Here is a 24,407-nt window from a genome sequence, read left to right as displayed (position 1 = left end):
TAATCATTTATCATCAATGAATCATTCATTTACCGTAATTATAATTATTTTCATGTGGTGCATTGTGATAAAGTTATTTATTTGTAGTGAATTAGGTTCAATTAAATCATATTGTTTTCTCATTGTTACACTATTTACATGGTAGATACATATTTTATAGCAGTGATTATGTACTTACTGTTTGTGTTGAATCATTTGATTGCACATTGCTACCACATAATTTGTAAAACCAGGCATATATTACTGTAGCTGAAACAGGACAGTGAAATAAAGGCTTACTATTAGAAATGTTACGTTTAAGCATGTCCTCTGTCTCACCTTTGGGTTGGTGTCCTGTGCCTCCTCGTTGTGGGAGAGTCGGACAACCTTCCCAGATGTGTTGAGACTGACAAACACCTGTAGGCACGGGTACTTGGAGCTTTTCCAGCACTCGGAGCCACAGCTGTAGGTACAGTTAATCTCCGCCACGATGGTGGAGTTGAGAATAGCGCAGCTGGATTCCTCCGTCCACACACTACATGACATGGGGTTAGGGGTTAGATTTAAATAGTTACTGACCTGCATATACCGTTGAAGTCGGAAGTTTACATACACCTTAGCCAAATACATTTAAACTGTTTTTCACAATTCCTGACATTTAATCCTAGTCAAAATTCTCTGTCTTAGGTCAGTTAGGATCACCACTTTATTTTAAGAATGTGAAATGTCAGAATAATAGTACAGAGAATGATTTATTTCAGATGTTATTTCTTTACATACACTCAATTAGTATTTGGTAACATGGTCTTTAAATTGTTTAACTTGGGTCTAACATTTTGGGTAGCCTTCCTCAAGCTTCCCACAACAAGTTGGGTGAATTTTGGCCTATTCCTCCTGACAGAGCTGGTGTAACTGAGTCAGATTGTAAGGGGTGCGTAACTGGTGGCAGAGAAGTCAGACGCAGGAGAGCAGGACTGGGTAATAACCGGAGCAGTTTAATATACCAAACCACCGGCATCCAGAATAACAACATATGGGTACAAAACCCATCGCGCACCAGACAACAATGTGCACTTACAACAAACAATTCAGCACAAAGACATGGGGGGAACAGAGGGTTAAATACACAACACATAATGAGGGAATGAAAACCAGGTGTGTGGGAAAACAAGACAAAACAAATGGAAATGAAAAATGGATTGGCGATGGCTAGAAGACGGGTGACGTCGACCACTGAACACCGCCCGAACAGGGAGAGGAACCGACTTCGGAAGAAGTCGTGACACAGGTCTGTAGGCCTCCTTGCTCGCCCACGCTTTTTCAGTTCTGCTCACACATTTTCTATAGGATTGAGGTCCGATCTTTGTGATGGCCACTCCAATACCATGACTTTGGTGTCCTTAAGCCATTTTGCCACAACTTTGGAAGTATGCTAGGGGTCATTGTCCATTTGGAAGACCCACTTACGACCAAGCTTTAACTTCCTGACGGATGTCTTGAGATGTTTTTTCAAAATATCCACATAATTTTCTCTCCTCATGATGCCATCTATTTTGTGAAGTGCACCAGTCCCTCCTGCAGCAAAGCATCCCCACAACATGATGCTGCCACCCCCGTGCTTCATGGTTGGGATGTTGTTCTTCGGCTTGCAAGCCTCCTCTTTTTTCCTCCAAACGTAACTATGGTCATTATGGCCAAACAGTTCTATTTTTGTTTCATCAGACCAGATGACATTTCTCTAAATGGTACAATCTTTGTCCCCATGTGCAGTTGCAAAACATAGTATGGCTTTTTTTATGGCAGTTTTGGAGCATTGGCTTTTTCCTTGCTGAGCGGCCTTTCAGGTTATGTCGACATAGGACTTGTTTTACTGTGGATATAGATACTTTTGTGCCTGTATCCTCCAGCATCTTCACAAGGTCCTTTGCAGTTGTTCTGGAATTGATTTGCACTTTTTCGCACCAAAGTACGTTCATCTCTAGGAGACAGAACGAATCTTCTTCCTGAGTGGTATGACGGCTGCGTGGTCCCATGGTGTTTCTACTTGTTTGTACAGATGAATGTGGCACCTTCAGGAATTTGGAAATTGCTCCCAAGGATGAACCAGACTTGTGGAGGTATACATTTTTTTCTGAGGTCTTGGCTGATTTATTTTGATTTTCCCATGATGTCAAGCAAAGAGGCACTGAGTTTGAAGGTAGGCCTTCAAATACGTCCACAGGTACACCTCCAATTGGCTCAAATTATGTCAATTAGCCTATCAGAAGCTTCTAAAGCCATGACATAATTTACCAAGCTGTTTAAATGCACAGTCAACTTAGTGTATGTTAACTTCTGACCCACTGGAATTGTGATACAGTGAATTATAAGTGAAATAATATGTGTGTAAACAATTGTTGGAGAAATTACTTGTGTCATGCACAAATCCTAACCGACTTACCAAAACTATAGTTTGTTAACAAGACATTTGTGGAGTGGTTGAAAAATGAGTTTTAATGACTACAACCTAAGTGTATGTAAACCTCTGACTTCAACTGTAGCTCTACCCAGGTGCCTTTCCAAATATTGGTGTTTGGATGCCACACAAGATTAGTTCAACATCGACAACAACTGTATCCAACAACACAATGAATAACATTGGATTTAATGAAAAGGGGGGAATTTTGTAGGAAGTTGGGACTGCATGATGTGAAGCAGACTGTGAATCAGTTGAATAGTAGAAAGGGGAGAAATTATTGACCACACTAGCAGATATCAGATTATAGTGATTATCTTTAGCTGAATTCCAAAGTATCTTAACCTTTTGAATAGCCCAATATGCTTTATAGTGTATGTACGGATATTTGGAAATGGATCTTAGTAATCCAGCAGCGTGCGTCCCTTTTGAATATCTATGTAATCTCTTTTGAATGACTTAATTTTCACTTGAGAGCGGGACACTAATCTGGACACTTATACGAAATCTTGCTACGACCTCCAACGAATCATCAAAGGAGCAAAACGTAAAATTAAGGACTAAGATCAAATCTTACTACAATAGATCTGTCGCTCGTCGGATGTGGCAGGGCTTGCAAACTATTATGGATTACAAAGGGAAACCCAGCCACAAGCTGCCCAGTGACGCGAGCCTACCAGATGAGCTAAATGCCTTCTATGCTTGCTTCAAGGCTAGCAACATTGAACCATGCATGAGAGCACCAGCTGCTCCATAGGACTGTGTGATCATGCTCTCCGTAGCTGATGTGGTTAACATTCACAAGGCCGCAGGGCCAGATTGATTGTCAGGATGCGTACTCAGAGCATGTGCTGAGCAGCTGGCAAGTGGCTTCACTGACATTATCAACCTCTCCCTGACCCAGTCTGTAATACCTACGTGTTTCAAGCAGACCACCATAGTCCCTGTGCCCAAGAATGCCAAGGTAACCTGTCTAAATGACTATCTCCCCAAATAACTCGCATCTGTAGGCATGAAATGCTTTGAAAGGCTGGTCATGGCTCATATCAACAGCATTTGGAATACACAGTTTTAGCTCCCAAGTTTTAGATCCTGGGGAGGGGCTAATATAGGGGGATTATGAAGATTCCCATGCAATTTACATCACAGCCTGACTGAGATTAACACAGTTTGGCTAAGCGGTGTGGTTCAGTAACAGTTCAGATGGCATATGAGCCATTAACCTTTTAGCAAAAGTATAATACACATGATGGCATATGATGAGCATCTAACAGCCGATACAAAAGGAAAAACAAACATCAGGACGTTGTGAGTGACTAGGTGAGTGAGCGCACATTACCTGTCTGAGTAGGAGCGCACCATGGTGATGCCCAGCACAAAGTACATCATCACAGAGAAAAGGATCATGCTGAGTCCGAGGAGAATAGCTCTGTCCTCCCCAGCCTTCAGTGCTGTCACTGTCTTCCTCTTGTCTAGCACGTCATACTCCCGAACCTTCTGATAAATAGTCCTGACACATGCATTACAACACACAGGCCCACACACACACACACACACACACACACACACACACACACACACACGCACACACACACACGCACACACGCACACACACACACACACACACACACACACACACACACACACACACACACACACACACACACACACACCACCAAGTTAGTGATTACGGAATTGTAAACACACAGTGACAAGTAATTCCACCTCTAAAAGCTCTTTTAACATTTACTGGGAATATGTCATGCGGCCATCTGGCTTCATCAAATGGCTTAGCCATATCAATGCATAATCAATAGCCCTTTATGGGTATGTATTTAACTCTTCTCTTAGGCATGAACATGTAACGCTTTCAATCAATTATCTTCCACATTTTTCACTTTGATCATTTGATACATTTTCCCTCATGAATAATGTGAATAGTCTAAATGTCATAGCTAATAATACTGATGACTGGTAGACCTATAGATAATGTCTGGAGGCTAGTATGGTAATAGTTGTTATTTTCCCTTAGATCTTTTGTACGAGAAAGCACTTTCTGTTTTTACAAATACAAACTGACTAGCTATTCCCTTTTATAAACAATTATTGTTGCTGAAAGCTGAGTGCACAAGTTATGTTTTGTCTGTTATTTGACTTTCAAAAATATAAACTTTTCACTTGTGCATCATACATTGTTCCCATGATGCTTTGTGTTGTGTAAAATATTAAGGGTACCGTACCTTCTCTCACCTCCTGATCCCTGAGCTCCTTTACTTCCTGTCCAGAGAAACATCCTCCCTGAGGACACTCTGTGCCCGCCACCACTCACAGAGGGCGTCACACAGGGTTGCTGAGACCACCTTCCAAAGGACAGACACACACACACTCAGTGACCCATATGCCCCTCAGTCTCCACACGCCTGTCCTGACAGTGCCACCCCCACAGAGCCTGGTCAGGACACCCCACAGCCAAGTGACAAGAGTTTTCTCACTGAAGGACTAAATCAATTCCATTCAACTTCTGCAGAAAGGAAAAAACACTTTCCCACAGAGTTCAGAGCCACTCGCCATCCACTGGGATAATCACCGTCCCACTGGGATAAGTGAAGGTAGAAATAATCCTTGGACTGTTTGAAGAGCTGGAGTTCACAGAGGTGGAGAGTTGGAGCGGGAGCAGCAGCAGCACTTATGCACCTGAGGCACACGCATAGCGTTCATGGCACACACGCCTCCCTGTGTGCGTCAAGCCCACTCGTCTGGCACTTCATTTCCTGCCTGTTCATTTGTTATTGACTATTCATAGTCCGAGCTACAGCGGCAGGCTGGTGGAATAATGATGAGGTTTCCAGGCAGAGAGGACCTGCAACAGCATTGATCCCTTCCGACTATTCAGCAATAAGAGGCAAGAGGCATTCAAAGCCGCCCTACCCTGTGCCTCCTCCCCAACTTCCCTCTGTTGATTGTCCTTGATGGAGAGCCCCCTAGCAACGTAGTTGCACTGGTGTTTTCAGGGAAAATGTCTAACTGCTCGGCATAGTAAGGAAAGTAGTAAGATTTCCCAGCCCCTTTTGGTTGCCTTAGATTAGGAGATTTAAAAGAATACACAAACATCCACTCATTATGTAGATAAGGTTAAAAAATATGTGTGTGTGTGTGTGTGTGTGTGTGTGTGTGTGTGTGTGTGTGTGTGTGTGTGTGTGTGTGTGTGTGTGTGTGTGTGTGTGTGTGTGTGTGTGTGTGTGTGTGTGTGTGTGTGTGTGTGTGTGTGTGTCTTGTAACTTAAAGGCATGGGATAAGACTCTGTGATAAATATTTCATTAACCCCTCCATAGTCCTCTGGGTCTGTCAAAGCACGCATGTACACACACATGGGATCTCTGGCTGCATTTTTAGGAGAGATAACAGTTCATGTGCCAATGCAAAGTGATGCATTCTGTTTTCAGATGCGTGTAATTGTATTTGCCAGAGGTGTGCTCCCGTGGCTGGGTTATTTGTTGACATGTGTGACGACCCTGCTTCCACACCGTGTCAGGGGAATTCAATGTTGTGTGAATTTTCACAATGAAGAGGGGGGTTTTAATAAGCCATATTAAATGAGTGTGGACTGAGACTGCTGGAGAATGTGGTGGATGTCACAGATAAGGATGGAGCCCCTTTGTGCATGAAATGTGAAAAATGTACGTGTTTCAAGAGTATATTGTTCCAAAGCATATGTTTAAAAGTAAGCTATTGCCAGAACAATCTGAGATACCTTTTTTGGCCACGTTGCGGGGGAATCGCCAATGTCTATAAAATAGTAGAGCAGACATCTGCAAAGACAGACGTGGTAGATCTAACTCAAGAGTGGACAGGTTTTACTGGTGATTGACAGTGTAGATTCCTGCTGGTTGGGCTAAAGTCCTTGTAGAGTTGACAGCTAGATTTTCACCGTCTCTCTCGCCTTCATCTGTCTGGCTCAGAACTCTTACATTTACAGAATGTGTAAACTATAAAGCAATCTGCAATATTTATACATGATGATAAACCATTTAACAAATGGGGACTCAAACGGATGTAGGCTGTAACTGCTGGGGCTTTTATTACAGATTAGGCCGAATCCACAGTAAAGGAATTACGTTTGACTCAGTTTTTTCACTTTTCACTTTAAAATGAATGCCAAACAAACTATTGATTTCAAAGTTGAACAAACCATAGAACTCTATGCACAAGAAATACTTAACAATTTCCACAGAAAATTTACAAAAACTAATTTAATGGAAGAACTATGCAGATGCAAACTTTAGTAACAGAATTACAGTAAAATCTCCCTCAGGTTTTTATGCAAACACTTATTCCAAAAACTGTTTAAATATCTGCTCTGAATTGAGTGAGATTCAGAGATGTCGGAAGAAAGAATGGGGTGTCAGCTATGACATGGCGCCTTGAGTTAAAAAAAAAAAAAGGTTATTGAACTACAGTAGGTGAAGTGGATTTACATCCGGTAATGGAATTAGGGTTACGGAATTATGGTAACAGAATTATATAATGGGTCTCTGATCTGTACTACACAGAAATGCATAATAAATCATTAGTGGGTGCTTCTATAGTCTTGTTTCACTGTATGTACAAGTGGGTAACCTGTACTGAAATGGTGTGAAATGGAAATGTATTTTTTGCATGTCCCACTCCCCTCAAGACTCCCTCGGAGAGTGGGGTCACAGCCATGGGATTAGCCATTATCTACGGCAAACCTGGAGCAATTCGGGTTAATTGCCTTGCTCGAGGGCAGAATGACAGACTTTTAGCTTGTCGGCGAGGGGATTTGCTCCAGCAACCTTTCGGTTACTGGCCCAATGCTTCTAACCCCCAGTCTACCTGCCGCCCTATGGATATGAATAATTATAGATATGAATGTCATTATCTTCATGTTTCACAAATTGTCTCTATTATAATATGACAGACCAGCTAGATCTACTGTATCTATTATAATATGACAGACAACAGTGCAGTACAATACAGCACATCAGAGTAGAGTTCAGTACAGTAGAGTACTGTACTATTCTCTACTTTTCTGTGTTGTATTGTACTGTATTATACTCTACTTCTGTATTGCCTTAGACTCTACTCTATTGTGCTCTACTCACTGTACTGTATTGTGCTGTATTATACTGTATTGTACTCTACTGTCGTCTACTCACTGTACTCTATTGTACTGTGCTATCCAACCTTGTGAAATATGCATCTATGATAGGTCCAGATTTGGTCCAGGCTGGTCCGTCTGGGTATGATAACATCAAGGCCAGGGTGGACTGACTAAATTTGAACTACTTTTCAACGTCCATGGACGTCCGGTGTCGGTCGGTGCTCAGTGGGTGTGGATGCTGGTTACAGTAAACGGAAAGTGAAAGAGAAAGGCAGAGCGAGAGAGAGAGAGAGAGGGGTTGTCCAGACTCTTGGTTTGAACACCAGACAACAAACAGAAAGAAAACAGTTATCAGCTAAACATAACAGTATGCCAGTAGAAGGGAGGACACTAGCGGTCGACCCAACTGTGGTTTTGTAGCCAATTCAGTTGCAGTAATTCCATTACATATTTTGGGGTTATTCCGTTACCAATTGTTGGTAACGGAATTACGAGTTTTCATTACTTAATTTATAAACAAATTTGATTTCAGTAAAATCACTATAACTAATTGGTAGGTCTTCCATTGCTTCTTATGTATGTGAACTTTCATTATCCTCCCTCCTCATGAGAGAGACATTTTAAACTTAAAGACATTTTAAACTTATCTTAAAGATAAAGGCACAAGGCAATCTTTCGTAAATTTACAGAAGGTAATTTTTTAAAATCCAAAATGAAATTAGAAGTGTTGATAATAGTTGGCAAAAGTCTTTATGTCAACATTATTGTGTTTTGATGTATTTCTGATACCGTTGAAGACAAGCTGGTAGGTGTTTATAAGACCTATTTTCCATCTGTTTATCCACAAATCAAAGTCTTTACTCATGGCACATTTTTTTGGATGGAAAATGGTTGAAACATGTATCTATGCCTTCATTTCCCCATAACATAGATTCCTAGCTTTCATGTGACACCCAATTTGATAGGCTCCTATGAACTTCACATGTTGGTGCTCATGAGTCCTTTTCGATGGGAATACCAATTACACAAAAGCATGGTTGCTAAGCTGGAACTTTGTCCTTCCAGTCACCTTGTAGAAAATACAACGCCTCACCCTGCATTCTAACCATCTGCAAAGTACTAGCAACATCTGGATTATTGGTGCAGCTTTTACTGTGGATTATAAACATATTTGTTATACCAGACCAAATGTTCAATATCAATCAATTGTTTTGACTGTTATGATTCAACAAATTTAGAGGTAATTTATTTCATGAGAATTCGATATAAATATGAAATCGAGAGACATTACATGTTTATCAAACCTTGGGAATGCTCATGGTTTGTTAACTTTCAAACCAAGCAGTACATGTCACCTTACAGTCTCTACATTCAATAGGGTTCTCTCTAAATAAACATTATTGAGATGGCTTCACACACTCATCAGGGGATGCCTGGGAGCAGATTCAGGGGCCGTACCTTTGTGTCACTGTGTCTTTAGCCAAGAAACGTGATAATACTGCCTTCTGGAACACTGACACATTGAAATGAGTACAGATTATTGCACTATCATCAACTAACTACGTGCTGGGTGTCACCAAGGCCCACAGATGTGGCACATAGGAGGTTCTAGCAGTGCGTTTGGGACAGTCCTGCATATGACCTCTGTCTTTATGAAAGGAGGATTGTTCATTAAGAGGGGTTAGTTACATGAGACCAACATACACATTGACAATGTGTACCCACAAGGCAAGTTATGTACCTGCTGTTGACTCAGAGCAAATGTAGAAAACAATGCATCCTGTTTTAAAGGGCCAACCTGTTGCCTCCTAGTATTTCAGCTGATTAGCTGTGTCCATAGTTTCCCATTAGCAAATCTGACTTCATTAACCCTGTGATCTGCTCACCTCTCATATTTAACACATAATTACATGCCTAATCTTGCATGAAATTATAGAACTAATGACATCATGGAAGGTAAACATAGGACAGCATTGTTGATGAGATTAAAACATAGAGATAAAGCGATATTGTAACCTATTATTTATTTGTGCTTTCACTTCTTAGATGCTGACAGTATTTCTGGCTACTGTGAAATAGCTCCATCTCTGTTCACAGTAGACCAATTACACTGTAGATGATTGTGAGAAATCACAGACTGTTGCTTTTTCTTGAGTCTGTGCCTCGTGTCATGAAATAGTGACAGAAAATTCAGGAGTCTGGGTAATATGACAGATAAATTACACTAGGGGGCTTCACTGGAATGTGATTGCTCGTTATCTTGTCTGTCTCACTATAGTCTGTCTGTGTACGTATGCAATATGGGAAGCAGCTTTTTTAATGTGTTCTACAGAGAATGATCCATTGAAAGAAGCTGTGACACTAGTACTACGTTTAATTTACATGCTTGTGGTGCGTCATGCTCTCTTCACTAGTTTTACACAATAATGAAACAAACCTAGTCCTGTCTGCATGTATTCATTTACTGTTATCATCAGGCAATTATAATTATATTTTAATGGGAGCATTTTTTCAGGTCTATTACCCTAATTAGAATTTAATGATGGAAACTTTATTCACCGCTGGTCATCTGGTCATCTGGGGAGGCTGATGGCTGCAGAGGGAACAAGAGCAGCCAACAGCTCTGCTGTCTGGTACACATAGGGAAACACATGTGTCACCACACACATGACCAAGGTGTGTTTTACAACCCTGATTTAAGAGGCCTACCAGGAGGCATCAGCCAGAGCCCACCATCAATGACTCAGGGGGGTGTCACACTAAAACAGGACAGTGCTTTAATAAGACAGCGGATGGTGCTGACATGCTGACTAGCCATGGTTAAGCCTTAAGATCATGTGGAAAAACCATGTTGTTCATTCAGAAAGATCAGCTGGGTGAAACTCCTCTAGAGCTTTCTGAACATCACTCCCTAGACAACATTATGCCTCACACAGTGACTTTCAGATTTGTCCATAAATTAACACCTTAAAGGCACAGTACAGTCAAAAATGTGATTTTTCTGTGTTTTATATATATTTCCATACTGTGGTTGGAATAATATTGTGAAATTGTGAAAATTATGATAATGTTCTTTCAGTGTGAGAGCTGTTTGACAAGACCGCCTGAAATTCATACCTGTTGTGGTGGGATGGAGTTTTGGCCTGCCCAGTGACATCGGTTAATAGACCAATAAGAAACAGAGTTCTAAACTTTTCTGCCAATAACAGCTAGTTTTCAATTTCCCCCTTCCCACTCAACCTCTCCCAGACAGTCCTAGCAAAGTTATTGCTTGAGAAGTGTATCTTGCTAAGAAGCAATATTTGTTTATTTTTGACCATTTTAATTCAAAACAATCACAGTAAGGTACTAAATTGTTACCAAGAAAGAAGAAGAACAACGAATGCCCCTTTTGGACTTTACTTTCCTTTAGCTAATATTGGAGACTTAAACATATCTCCCATAGTGTCCTCAGCAGAACTCAAAGTGCCTCCAAAGTGCATGAGTCATGCAGTGAATTTAAAGTGTATCAACTGCCAGACCTGTACCATTTAAGCAAAAGAACAGAACATGGGGATCCCTGAGAATGTTTTATGGCTTTCAATAAAGCTGTTTTCTGGGAAATTGAGGGAGGTTTCTCCATGCCCTCTCTCTCTCATTCTTCTGCATTTAGATTTCTTTTTGTCATTTCTAAAAGCCCCATGTCACCTTGCAGTTCTTTCCAGCTTGGCCAAGGCATTGCACCTGCAAAAAGCCTCTAATTAAGCATTAACTTCCCCAAAGAGAGACTTTAATGTGCTCACGAATAAAAATAAATCCACAATGCTTAAATATTAATAAGCATTACCCTGGGTCCACCTAAACTACAGTAGGTCTGCTTGCCTGTTATTGCACGAGGGGCCAGTTTGGACTAAGAGATTACTCTCTCAATGTTGACATTTTTCTTACACTAATGGCTTGAATCCAGTATGGGATTTTCCCTCTCAGATAACCAGTTTGTCAAGTTCAAAGTATTGTGTGAGGGGGTGTGTTTGAAAGGCGGGTTCTGTACTATCTGTGGTCTGTACATTGGGGCATATTTTTACTTCTTGTGATGATGATTGTAATTGTGTGTTTTTTGCTCTGAGGCATCTTCAAACAATCCTTCTATTCCTTCTGTTATTTTGATATCAATCATTCTCCATTAGAGACAAATCTGTAAGACATTAATTAAACATAACCTAATAGCATGACATGAGGACTTACAGTATGCGACAAGAAGTAATTCAAATCAAATGGAATTTTATTTCTCATGTGTCGAATACTATAGGTGTAGTAGACCTTACCGTGAAATGCTTACTTACAAGCCCTTAACCAACAATGCAGTTTTAAGAAAATAGAGTTAAGAAAATATTTACTAAATTAACTTGAGTAAGAAATGAAAACTAAAATGTAAAAAAGTAACACAATTAAATAACAATAATGAGGCCAAATACAGGGGGTACCGGTACCGAGTCAATGTATGGGGGTACAGTGTAGAGGGGGTAAAGTGACTATGCATAGACCATAAACAGCGAGTAGCACTACCCTCTGTAGCGTCTTACAGTCGGATGCCAAGCAGTTGTCATACCAGGCGGTGATGCAACCGGCGGTGATGCAGCCGTTCCTAGGCCGTCATTGAAAATAAGAATTTGTTATTAACTGACTTGCCTAGTAAAGTAAAAAAAAAAATGTAAATAAATCTAACAATTAATCTTGATGGTTGTACAGTCATCTAAAAAAACAACTGTGAAGGACCTTATAGCATTACTCGCGACCCTGATCTCTCTTTTGATGAACGTATAAAGAATATCTCAAGGACAGCTTTTTTCCATCTTTGTAACATTGCAAAAATAAGAAACTTTCTGTCCAAAAATGATGCAGAAAAATTTATCCATGCTTTTGTCACTTCTAGATTAGACTACTGCAATGCTCTACTTTCTGGCTACCCGGATAAAGAACTAAATAAACTTTAGTTAGTGCTGAACACGGCTGCTAGAATCTTGACTAGAACCCACAAATTTGATCATATTACTCCAGTGCTAGCCTCTCTACACTGGCTTCCTGTTAATGATAGGTTTTACTGCTTGAAAGCATTACATGGGCTTGCTCCTACCTATCTTTCTGATTTGGTTTTACATACCTACACGTACGCTATGGTCACAAGACGCAGGCCTCCTTATTGTCCCTAAATTACTAAGCAAACAGCTTTTCTCCTACATTCTTATGGAATGGTCTGCCTATCCATGTGAGAGACTCCTCGACCTTTATCTTTCTGATTTTGAAGATATCTGCCTGGCTGGTTCCCCTCTGAATCACTGGCTTACTGGGGTGCTCTTCCATGGTTCCTTGGAGGCTTGTGTGGGTTGAGTCACTTTCTTCCTGTCCGCACCCCCTCGGGTTTGTGCCGAGGTCTTCGTTGGCTATACTCTGCCTTATCTCATCCCTCTAGTGGTGTGGAGGCCTGTTTGTCCCCTGTCCCTGTCCTGAGGTATCGTCGGACAGGGCCACAGTGGCTTCCGACCCCTCCTGTCTCAGCCTCCAGTATTTATGCTGCAATAGTTTATGTGTCAGGAGGCTAGGATCAGTCTGTTATATCTGGAGTATTTCTCCTGTCTTATCCGGTGTCCTGTGTGACTTTAAGTATGCTCCCTCTAATTCTCAATCTCTCTTTTTCTCTCCCTTTCTCCTTCTCTCTCTTTCTCTCCTCTCTCGGAGGACCTGAGCCCTAGGACCATGCCTGCCTCAAAATTACCTGGCCTGATGACACGTTGCTGTCCCCAGTCCACCTGGTCATGCTGCTGCTCCAGTTTCAACTGTTCTGCCTGCGGCTATGGAACCCTGACCTGTTCACTGGGCGTGCAAACTTGTCCCGGGCCTGCTTTTTAGGACTCTCTCTCTACCGCACCTGCTGTCTCTAACTCGGAATGATCGGCTATGAAAAGCCAACTGACATTTACTCTTGAGGTGCTGACCTGTTGCGCCTTCTACAGCCACTGTGATTATTATTGTCTGACCCTGCCGGTCATCGATGAACGTTTGAACATCTTGGCCATGTTCTGTTATAATCTCCACCCGGCACAGCCAGAAGAGGACTGGGCACCCCTCAAAGCCTGGTTCCTTTCTAGGTTTCTTCCTAGGTTCTGGCCTTTGTAGGGAGTTTTTCCTAGCCACCATGCTTCTACATCTGCATTGCTTGCTGTTTGGGGTTTTAGGCTGGGTTTCTGTACAGCACTTTGTGACATTGGCTGTTGTAAAAAGGGCTTTATAAATACATTTGATTGATTGATGATAGTGTATTGGTAATATGGACACCAAGGAACTTGAAACTCTCAACACGGTCCATTAAATCACCAGATCCAGTTGCAGAGGGAGGTGTTTAGTCCTAGAGTCCTTAGCTTAGTGATGAGCTTTGTGGGCACTATGGTGTTGAATGCTGATCTGTAGTCAATGAACAGCATTCTCACATAGTGTGGAGATTGAGATTGTGTCACCTGTGGATCCGTTGGGGCGGTATACGAATTGGAGTTGGTCTAGGATTTCCTGGTTGATGGTGTTAATGTGAGTCATGACTAGCCTTTCAAAGCACCTCATGGCTAACGAAGTGAGTGCTACCGAGCAGTTGTCATTTAGGCAGGTTATCTTCGCTTTCTTGGGCACAGGGACTATGGTGGTCTGCTTGAAACATGTAGGTATTACAGACTCGGTCAGGAAGAGGTTGAAAATGGTAGTGAAGCCACTTGCCAGTTGTTCCACGCATCCTCTGAGTATACGTCCTTGTAATAACGTCTGGCCCCATGGCCTTGTGAATGTTGACCTGTTTAAAGGTCTTGCTCACATTGGCTATGGAGAGCATGATCATACAGTTGTCTGGAATAGCTGGTGTTCTCATTTATTTATTTATTATTTCACCTTTATTTAACAAGGTAGGCAAGTTGAGAACAAGTTCTCATTTGCAACTGCGACCTGGCCAAGATAAAGCGTAGCAATTTGACACATACAACAACACAGAGTTACACATGAAATAAACAAAACATACAGTCAATAATACAGTAGAACAAAAGAAAACAAAAAAATCTATATACAGTGAGTGCAAATGAGGTAAGTTATGGAAATAAATAGGCCATGGTGGCGAAGTAATTACAATATAGCAATTAAACACTGGAATGGTAGATCGGCAGAAGATGAATGTGCAGGTAGAGATACTGGGGTGCAAAGGAGCAAAATAAATAAATAAATAGATACCAGTATGGGGATGAGGTAGGTAGATAGATGGGCTATGTACAGGTGCAGTGATCTGTAAGCTGCTCTGACAGCTGGCGCTTAAAGCTAGTGAGGGAGATGTGAGTCTCCAGCTTCAGAGATTTTTGCAATTCGTTCCAGTCATGGGCAGCAGAAAACTGGAAGGAAAGACGACTAAAGGAGGAATTGGCTTTGGGGGTGACCAGTGAGATATACCTGCTGGAGCGCGTGCTACGAGTGGGTGCTGCTATGGTGATCAGTGAGCTGAGATAAGGCGGGGCTTTACCTAGCAGAGACTTGTAGATAACTTGTAGATAACTAGATAACCTTAGTGGGTTTGGCGACGAGTATGAAGCGAGGGCCAAACAACGAGAGCGTACAGGTTGCAATGGTGGGTAGTGTATGGGGCTTTGGTGACAAAACGGATGGCACTTTGATAGACTGCATCCAGTTTGTTGAGTAGAGTGTTGGAGGCTATTTTACAGATGACATCACCGAAGTCGAGGATCGGTAGGATGGTCAGTTTTACAATCGGTAGGATGGTCCTTCACTCATGACGGAAGGAGAGGCCACGGAAGGAGAGTTGTATGGCATTGAAGCTCGTCTGGAGGTTAGTTAACACAGTGTCCAAGGAGGGGCCAGAAGTATACAGAATGGTGTCGTCTGCGTAGAGGTGGATCAGAGAATCACCAACAGCAAGAGCAACATAATTGATGTATACAGAAAAGAGAGTCATGCATGGTTCAGTGTTGCTTGCCTTGAAGCGAGTATAAAAGGCATTTAGCCCATCTGGTAGGCTTGCGTCACTGGGCAGCTTGCAGCTGAGTTTCCCTTTGTAGTCTGTAATAGTTTGCAAGACCTACCACATCCAACGAGTGTCAGAGTCGGGGGGTAGTAGGATTCAGTCTTAGTCTTGTATTGATGCTTTGCCTGTTTGATGGTTCGTCTGAGGGCATAGCGGGATTTCTTACAAGTGTCTGAATTAGTGGCCTGCTCCTTGAAAGCGGCAGCTCTAGCCTTTAGTTCGGTGCGAATGATGCCTGTAATCCATGCTTCTGGTTGGGATATGTACGTATGGTCACTGTGGGGACGACGTCGTCGATGCACTTATTGATGAAGCCGGTGACTGAGGTGGTGTACTCATCAATGCCATCGGATAAATCCCGGAACATATTCCAGTCTGTGCTAGAAAAATATTCCTGTAGCGTAGCATCTACGCCATCTGACCACTTCCGTATTGAGCGAGTCACTGGTACTTCCTGCTTTAGCTTTTGTTTGTAAGCAGGAATCAGGAGGATAGAATTATGGTCAGATTTTCCAAATGGAGGGCGAGGGAGAGCTTTGTACCGGTCTCTTTGTGTGGAGGAAAGGTGGTCAAGAGTTGTTTTCCCTCTGGCTGCACATGTGACATGCTGGTAGATATTAGGTAAAGGGATTTAAGTTTGCCTGCATTAAAGTCCCTGGCCACTAGGAAAGCCGCTTCTGGATGAGCATTTACTTGTTTGCTTATGGCCTTATGCAGCTCGTTGAGTGCGATCTTAGTGCAAGCATTGGTTTGTGGTGGTAAATAGACGGCTACGAAAATATTGGGCACCAGCCATCACGCACCAGCTGTTATTGACAAATAGACAAACACCTCCACCCCTCGTCTTACCAGACGTAGCTGTTCTGTCCGGCCGATGCATGGAAAACTCAGCCAACTGTATATTACCCGAGTCGTCATTTAGCCACAACTCAGTGATACGTAAGGTATTACAGTTTTTAATGTCCCGTTGGTAGGATAGTCTCAAATGGCCCTCATCCAGTTTGTTGGCTAATAGAACAGATGGTAGAATGGTAGAAGCAGGTTACCCACTCGCCGACTAATTCTCACAAGGCACCCCGATCTTTGCCCCCCGTATTTCCTTATTTTCTTCATGTGAATGACAGGGATTTGGGCCTTGTCTGGGAGCAACATTATATCCTTTGCGTCAGACTCATTAAATAAAAAATCTTCTTCCAGTTCCAGGTGAGTAATCGCTGTTCTGATATCCAGAAGCTCTTTTCGGTCATAAGAGGCGGTAGCAATAACATTAGGTACAAAATAAGTTACAAACTATGCGAAAAAACACAAAATGGCACAATTGGTTAGGAGCTCTTAAAACGGTAGCCATCCCCTCAGGTGCCAATATTTATGCTTGCTTGCATTTATTATAGTAAGAAATCATGGTAAGAAATGTAGTTGTTTTTGGAAAGTTTATACACTACTATTTTTGTAATGAGGCACATAGAGTGAATAAAGATCACATCACATAGCATCTGTTTATATCTAGAAGGGATGTTAATTTAAGACGATGAGGACTCTGCTTTTTATGGGAGAATACATAAAATTCTTCATATATTTTTTATTTCATTTTTGGGGCATCACATACTGTAGAATGTCATAACACAGACAGTAGATGTTAAACAAATTTTCTAAAATATTTGGGTCAAACAGGACACTGTTAGTGAAGAAGACAACAAACACATGCAACTTCTCCATATACCCTGGACCATCCATGCTCAAGGCTTGGTGATTCTTCACAGAGATTATATTCTATAATGTTAACTTCATTTTATTTTTTTAGTGCATATCCTTGTTTGTTTCAATGTTAAATAAAGTACACAATCACTCCCAATATACAATCATGTGACATCATGAGACTAAAACACAAGTAGGTTCTTATTGATCATGGTTGGTCTTTTGGGACCATTTGTACGCACCTGGCTATAATAGGAACAGGAGTCAACATGTTGGAGTAAATATTGAACAAAGAAACCTTGAACAGTTCAACAGCACGATCACTCCATTAATAAATACATCACGAAAGACACACCTGCTGAAAGAATGAGTGTGGTCAATGTAAGCAAGGTCATCATGAAGTGCTTTGAGAGACTAGTCAAGGACCATATCACCTCCACCCTACCTGACATCCTAGACCCACTCCAATTTTCTTACCGCCCCAATAGGTCCACAGGCGACACAATCGCAACCACACTGCACACTGCCCACTGACCCTGGGTCTCGACACCACCCTGTGCAAAGCTGGACTTCCTGACGGGCCACCCCCAGGTGGTGAGGGTAGGTAACAACATCTCCACCCCGCTGATCCGCAACACTGGGGCCCCACAAGGGTGCGTTCTGAGCCCTCTCCTGTACTCCCTGTTCACCCACGACTGCATGGCCATGCACGCCTCCAACTCAATCATCAAGTTTGCCGACGACACTACAGTGGTAGGCTTGATTACCAACAATGACGAGGCAGCCTACAGGGAGGAGGTGAGGGCCCTCGGAGTGTGGTGTCAGGAAAGTAACCTCACACTCAACGTCAACAAAACAAAGGAGATGATTGTGGACTTCAAGAAACAGCAGAGGGAGCACCCCCCTATCCATATCGACGGGACAGTAGTGGAGAGGGTAGTAAGTTTTAAGTTCCTTGGCGTACACATCACGGACAAACTGAATTGGTCCACTCACACAGACAGCGTTGTGAAGAAGGCGCAGCAGCGCCTCTTCAACCTCAGGAGGCTGAAGAAATTTGGTTTGTCACCAAAAGCACTCACAAACTTCTACAGATGCACAATAGAGAGCATCCTGTCGGGCTGTATCACCGCCTGGTACGGCAACTGCTCCGCTCACAACCGTAAGGCTCTCCAGAGGGTAGTGAGGTCTGCACAACGCATCACCGGGGGCAAACTACCTGCCCTCCAGGACACCTACACCACCACCACCCGATGTCACAGGAAGGCCAAAAAGATCATCAAGGACAACAACCACCCGAGCCACTGCCTGTTCACCCCACTATCATCCAGAAGGCAAGGTCAGTACAAGTGCATCAAAGCAGGGACCGAGAGACTGAAAAACAGCTTCTATCTCAAGGCCATCAGACTGTTAAACAGCCACCACTAACATTGAGTGGCTGCTGCCAACATACTGACTCAACTCCAGATCACTTTAATAATGGAAATTGATCAAAAAAATGTATCACTAGCCACATTAAACAATGCCACTTAATATAATGTTTACATACCCTACATTGCTCATCTCATATGTATATGTATATACTGTAAACAATCATCTATTGCATCTTGCCATCTTTATGTAATACATGTATCACTAACCACTTTAAACTATGCCACTTTTAATGTTTACATACCCTACATTACTCATCTCATATGTATATACTGTACTCGATACCATCTACTGCATCTTGCCTATGCCGTACCATCACTCATTCATATATCTTTATGTACATATTCTTTATCCCTTTACACTTGTGTGTATAAGGCAGTAGTTGTGGAATTGTTTGGTTAGATTACTTGTTGGTTATTATCGCATTGTAGAAACTAGAAGCACAAGCATTTCGCTACACTCGCATTAACATCTGCTATCCATGTGTATGTGACAAATAAAATTGGATTTGATTTGATTTGAAGAGGGAAGAGGGAGTCAGAGTCAGGGGTCAGTTGAGTTATCCAACATGGCCGCTTGCTACACTACCACTGGGACTTCCCATGCACTGTCTGCCAGGATATTATTTGACAGCGACTGGCAACAAGATTTACACACCACTCTTGTGAATGCAGTCTGAGTATTTGTCAATATTGTTGTGAGTGGAGAGAGGTGGCGCACGGCAGCAGCCGTCAATTGGTGAATGTTGTGGTGTTCCTCAGGCACTGCTTCAAGGCAGGAATACACTCCGCAGGCTGTTAATAACACTAATTTCAGGCCCATTTACAGAGGCCCGCTGCAGCAACAAGGTAATGACACTCCAACAATTACCTTATGTCACGACTGGGACAACAATATGCATCCTGAAAGCCTCATATCCCTCACTATTTCCACTACATTCTGAAGCACAATTGCCTCTGTCTCAACTGTCTTTGTCAACTGGTTTTCTATGGAGGCAAAGGTTGAATGAACGATTTACATTTTTTATAGCGCCCGAAAGCAAATTAGCAACATGAATAATACGTCTCTTGGAAAAGTTTGGTTGATTTAGTTCTGAACTGCAGCTCTTTTGTTTTGCTTGTCAGAAGTTCATAATGACCGATTCACAGTAATTTGTCTGAGTCTCTCTCAGGAATTAGCCAATTATACCATCCTCTATTTCCCATTAGTCATACAGCACTTATAGTAAATACTAAGCACAGGTAGAACACAAACAAACCATCCCATCACCTTCTCTTCACCTTCTAATCACCAGCTCTTCTTTTATGACCATGTATATAGTTTTTTATTTTGAAGTAACTGCTTTTTCGGTTTGTTCCTAGATACTTCTCCTCCCACTCAGCCACTCAGAATCTCTATCATTAAAAGCACCATCCACCAATTAATAAACTCTCTGAGCTCCACAGCAGTAATCTACTCCACTCTGTCTTTTGTCACAAGATCTATTTGATATAGTTCAGTATTTACACAAATACGTTTTTTCCCCCTGTATTACCCAAGAAAAGTTCCACTCAAATCACTACCCCAATCCCTCAAATAGTGGCAATCAGAATTACGGAAAGATGCCACAGTATCTTCCGTAGATTCCAGGAAAAATGCCGAATAAATGCATGAATGAATGGTTTGTGGAATGAGTGTGTGAACGAATGTATAAATGAATGATTGTATCTAACAATACTATGTATACCCTTTCACAAAAGCTATATCAGATAGCGTGATATTATCGGGTTTCATTGGTGATTGATGTTATCTTAAATAGATGTTCACCTCTTTTAAAAAGGTCACTGGCAACATGTGCCTTTCTGTAATACCATTGGGCCATGGCGGCACTACTCTGTGGGCAAACACTCAAATGGTCTGCATGTTGGACAGGAATTCCCCTCATAGCAGAGCCAAACCACAGCATGGCGGGTGGCAGCTGACTCTTAACAGTGCAGGGTGGATACTGTGGAGAATGCACTGCTTTTTTTGCCAAAAGGTCTGTCAGGAGACCAAGACACCCTTCTGTGTAACACAACAACAAATAACCCACCAGCACTTGTCGCTTTGATATATAAAACCCAGGGCTTTCCGAGAAGACATTGAGCATCAGGTGGCACACAGAATGCACACTGCACAGACAGGTGTTGTCATATGCTAAAACTGTGTGTCTATCATAGTGGACACCCCCCCCCCCCCCCCACATTATGCTCATCAGAGAAAACCCATGATGTTCCTCCCTCAAGAGGCAGAAAAGATTTGGCATGGGCCCTCAGATCCTCAAAAAGTTATACAGCTGCACCATTGAGAGCATCTTGACTGGCTGCATCACTGCTTGGTGTGGCAACTGCTTGGCATCCGACCGTAAGGCGCTAAAGAGGGTAGTGCGTACTGGGCCGAGCTCCCGGGCATCCAGGACCTCTATACCAGGCGGTGTCAGAGAAAGTCCACAAAAAATGTTAGACTCCAGCCACCCAAGTCAGACTGTTTTCTCTGCTCCTGCACTGCAAGCGGTACCGGAGGGCCAAGTCTGGGACCAAAAGGCTCCTGAACAGCTTCTACCCACAAGCCATAAAACTGCTGTACAGTTAATAAGATGGCTACCCAGACTCTTTGCATTGACCCCCTTTTTTTTGCACTGACTCTTTTGCACGGACTCTATGCAAACTCACTGGACTCTACCCACACACTCACACATACGACAATGACACACACACACTACATACTCACACAGACACACTTTCCCACTCTTTCCCGCTTTTCACATACGCTACTCTGTTTATTGTCTATCCTGATTGACTAGTCACTTTTACCCCTACCTACATGTACATATTACCTCAACTACCTCGTACCCCTGCACAATGACTCGGTACCAGTACTCCTTGTATATAGCCTCGTTATTGTTATTTTGTGTTACTATTTCCTTTTGTTATTTAGCACATTTTTCTTACTTTTTTGCGTTGTTGGGAAAGGGTTCTTAAGTAAGCATTTCACGGTGAAGTCTACACCTGTTCTATTTGTATTTTCCTTGCATGTATTATTTATCATTATTCATTAAAAGTGATAACATCTTTGTATTTTTATCAAGAACCCTTAAGAGAAGGATAACTTGGCTTTGAAAAAAAGAGGTCGTAGTTTGACCATTACTGTATCTATTCACCAGCAGGCTTTTATTACATTTTTATGTCATTTACTCTTCACATGACTGAATATAATTGAGCTACAGTACCAACCCCAGATGAACAAATCCATTCAGAATCAGTTTAGAGTAAGAGGCAGGCAGGCAGGAGGCATTACCTCCTCTATAGGCTATATTTGCCTGAAGCATTAATTTCCCCGACTGGAGTGACAGAATGGAGCGTTAATGATGTCTGTGGTGAGAGTGCTGGCGTCTCCCCCGCGTACTAAGAACTAATGGGCTGTGCCGCTCTGGATATCTGGGCACACTGTGCAGTAATACCATGTTTAAAACAACTGGGATCTCAGAAATATCCGACTTCAGTGCATTCAAGACAACTGTGAACCCAGAAAAAAAGAGTGCCGACTGGGAAAATAGTTTTGAATGGTCATCCAACTTGGAATTCTAAGTCGGAAACTCAATCATCTTTCTAGAATTCTCCGACCTGAAGATCACTGACGTCATGATTAGATCTAGTTTTTTCCCGAGTTCCCAGTTGTCTTGAAAGCACCATAAGAGGACTGAAAATAGAGCCACAGCTGCACCTGGCGGATCGCTGTCATTCTAAAGGTCAGTGAGTGACTTCACTCTTGGTCAGGAGGTCGAGTCAGCGTCTGACAATGGCAGACCAGAGGAGAGGAGGGACCTTCAAAGTATTCTTTAAGTCAAATTAACGATGAAGAGGAATCCTAAATGTGAGGGTAAAAAGTGGAAAATAGTTGCTCTTTCATATCTCCAGGCTGTTAACATTTTGCATGGATGCACATAATGGCATTAATACTTGCTCTCTCTCTGCCTCCTTTCAAGCAATCAAACAAACTCACATAATGACAATGAAATATGGCATTGCCAATTCATGGAAAAGCAGCAACAACAAGAAAACATCATACAACACTGGGCTGATGGAAGGAGAATCAGTTACATATCAATTCAATTAACAGTTTGAGAGAGTTCTCATCTATCTATCTATCTAGTCCCCCAAAGCAGTTGGAGACGGCAGTTGAAACAGTGTTTTGTTTTGGTGCTGAGACTTTGTCAGGTCCTACCTTTAGGCGTCCAGATTTTGCCGCAAATTTCTTTTATTGATAATCCCATACCAAGTTGAGGACAGGAGAGACTGTCAGCAGTTGTTTTAACTTTTCTGCAGATGTCCTATTGGTGAAGCCAGTTTCTGGAGTAGGCTATTAGTGACATATCCCTGCTAACCCCTGTTGTAAGCCTGTGTGCTCAAAATATTTGACATACCTCACAGAGCCATACGAGTGACAGGCACAATGGACTACCCCTTGCACATGCTTCAAATTATTTGGTGTGTGTGTGAGAAAGAGAGAGAGAGTCTGTGTCTTTAGAGTGGATATCTGGCGGAAGGAATGTCATCCGAATATTGTCTCTTCAAGTTTATATTTTAGACTTCTAGTTTGAATCTTATGTCAGGAATCTGTTTAATATTAATAAACACTTTTTCACTACAGAAATGTAGATTTAATCATACATTATAAAAGTGAGAGAGAGCTTAGAAAATATATCTAATTACAAGCGTATTTAAGCAATTCCAAACATTCTAACTTCCTACTGTACTCACTGAACGAGGTATACTGTGAAGTGCATAAACACAGTGCCATGTATGACGTGAGGATGCCTACACTCATTCTCTACTGCCACCTAGTGTTAGAAGTACACCAATGCAATCGTGAGTTACAGGAGACAGTACAATTGTGCTCCAGGAAGGACACTGTTCTGGAACTGAACATCAACATGAACCCAGATTCATAAGTGGCTGTATGCCAGGTGTATATGATTGGAGTCTCAAAACGACTTGTTTTTGTCTACACACCTAAAATCAGTCTTATTGATGATCTATTGTAAAAAATAGATCTAAATATCAATGGGACTCCCTGCTAAAATAAAGGTGAAATAAAATATATAAAAAGTCCTAAATTAAATTGTGATTACACAATGGAAGTTACAGTGTAACTTCTACATTCCTCATCATGTTTGTCCTCATTGTTAATCTATTAGTACCCTCTTGTTAAGCACTGATCTAGAGTAATAACATAGGACAGCTAGACTGAACAAAAGTTAATGAACAAGAGCCACAATCACAGATAAAGTCTATGGGTAGTAATTTCTTCAAAAGCTGAAAGGCTAAATAGAGAAAGAAAGACATAAGCTCACCCCACTCTCCCTTGATGTCGTCTTGCGTAACTGTCTTGTTTCATGGCGTTGTACTCTGGCAGGGCCTCCAGTGTTTTTTCCAAGAGGGAAGAAATAGAGGAAGTTCTTACGTTAATGCAGGAAGGTTGCTAGTAAGAGCCATGGTAACACATTTTATTCCAAGCCAAATTTGCCAGTGGGCATTTGTCAGTGGACTTTGACCATTGTCTGTCATTGTTGGTACAGCATCATCTTTTACTGTATTTTTTACTGTCTGTTACTTCCCATGTCAACTCAATGATTCCATTCAGGCATGGGTGATGCAGTTTGC

The 24,407-nt window shown here is 42.0% G+C and overlaps 1 protein-coding gene across 2 annotated transcripts in view; it reads right to left on the bottom strand.

The window, feature by feature from the left end:
- The window catches only part of s100p (S100 calcium binding protein P), a 28,456-nt gene extending 4,301 nt beyond the window's left edge, over positions 1-24,155 (bottom strand). Inside the window, exons 1-4 of one of the 2 annotated variants that reach the window (XM_064935446.1) lie at positions 24,098-24,155; positions 4,675-4,794; positions 3,774-3,944; positions 319-514 (exon numbers count right to left, since the gene is read on the bottom strand). In XM_064935446.1, the coding sequence (XP_064791518.1) occupies positions 319-514; positions 3,774-3,944; positions 4,675-4,794; positions 24,098-24,141 (531 nt within the window). In that variant the 5' untranslated portion in view covers positions 24,142-24,155. Of the gene's footprint in view, positions 1-318; positions 515-3,773; positions 3,945-4,674; positions 4,795-22,968; positions 23,326-24,097 lie in introns of those variants that run through there. The other variant, XM_064935447.1, reaches the window with a different exon arrangement.
- Between the last annotated feature and the right edge of the window lie 252 nt (positions 24,156-24,407).

The sequence above is a fragment of the Oncorhynchus masou genome, chromosome 24, assembly GCF_036934945.1.
Source record: "Oncorhynchus masou masou isolate Uvic2021 chromosome 24, UVic_Omas_1.1, whole genome shotgun sequence".
Taxonomy (NCBI): Eukaryota; Metazoa; Chordata; class Actinopteri; order Salmoniformes; family Salmonidae; genus Oncorhynchus; species Oncorhynchus masou.
Note: the sequence above shows the minus strand (reverse complement) of the source record. Positions and strands in the feature narration are given on the sequence as shown.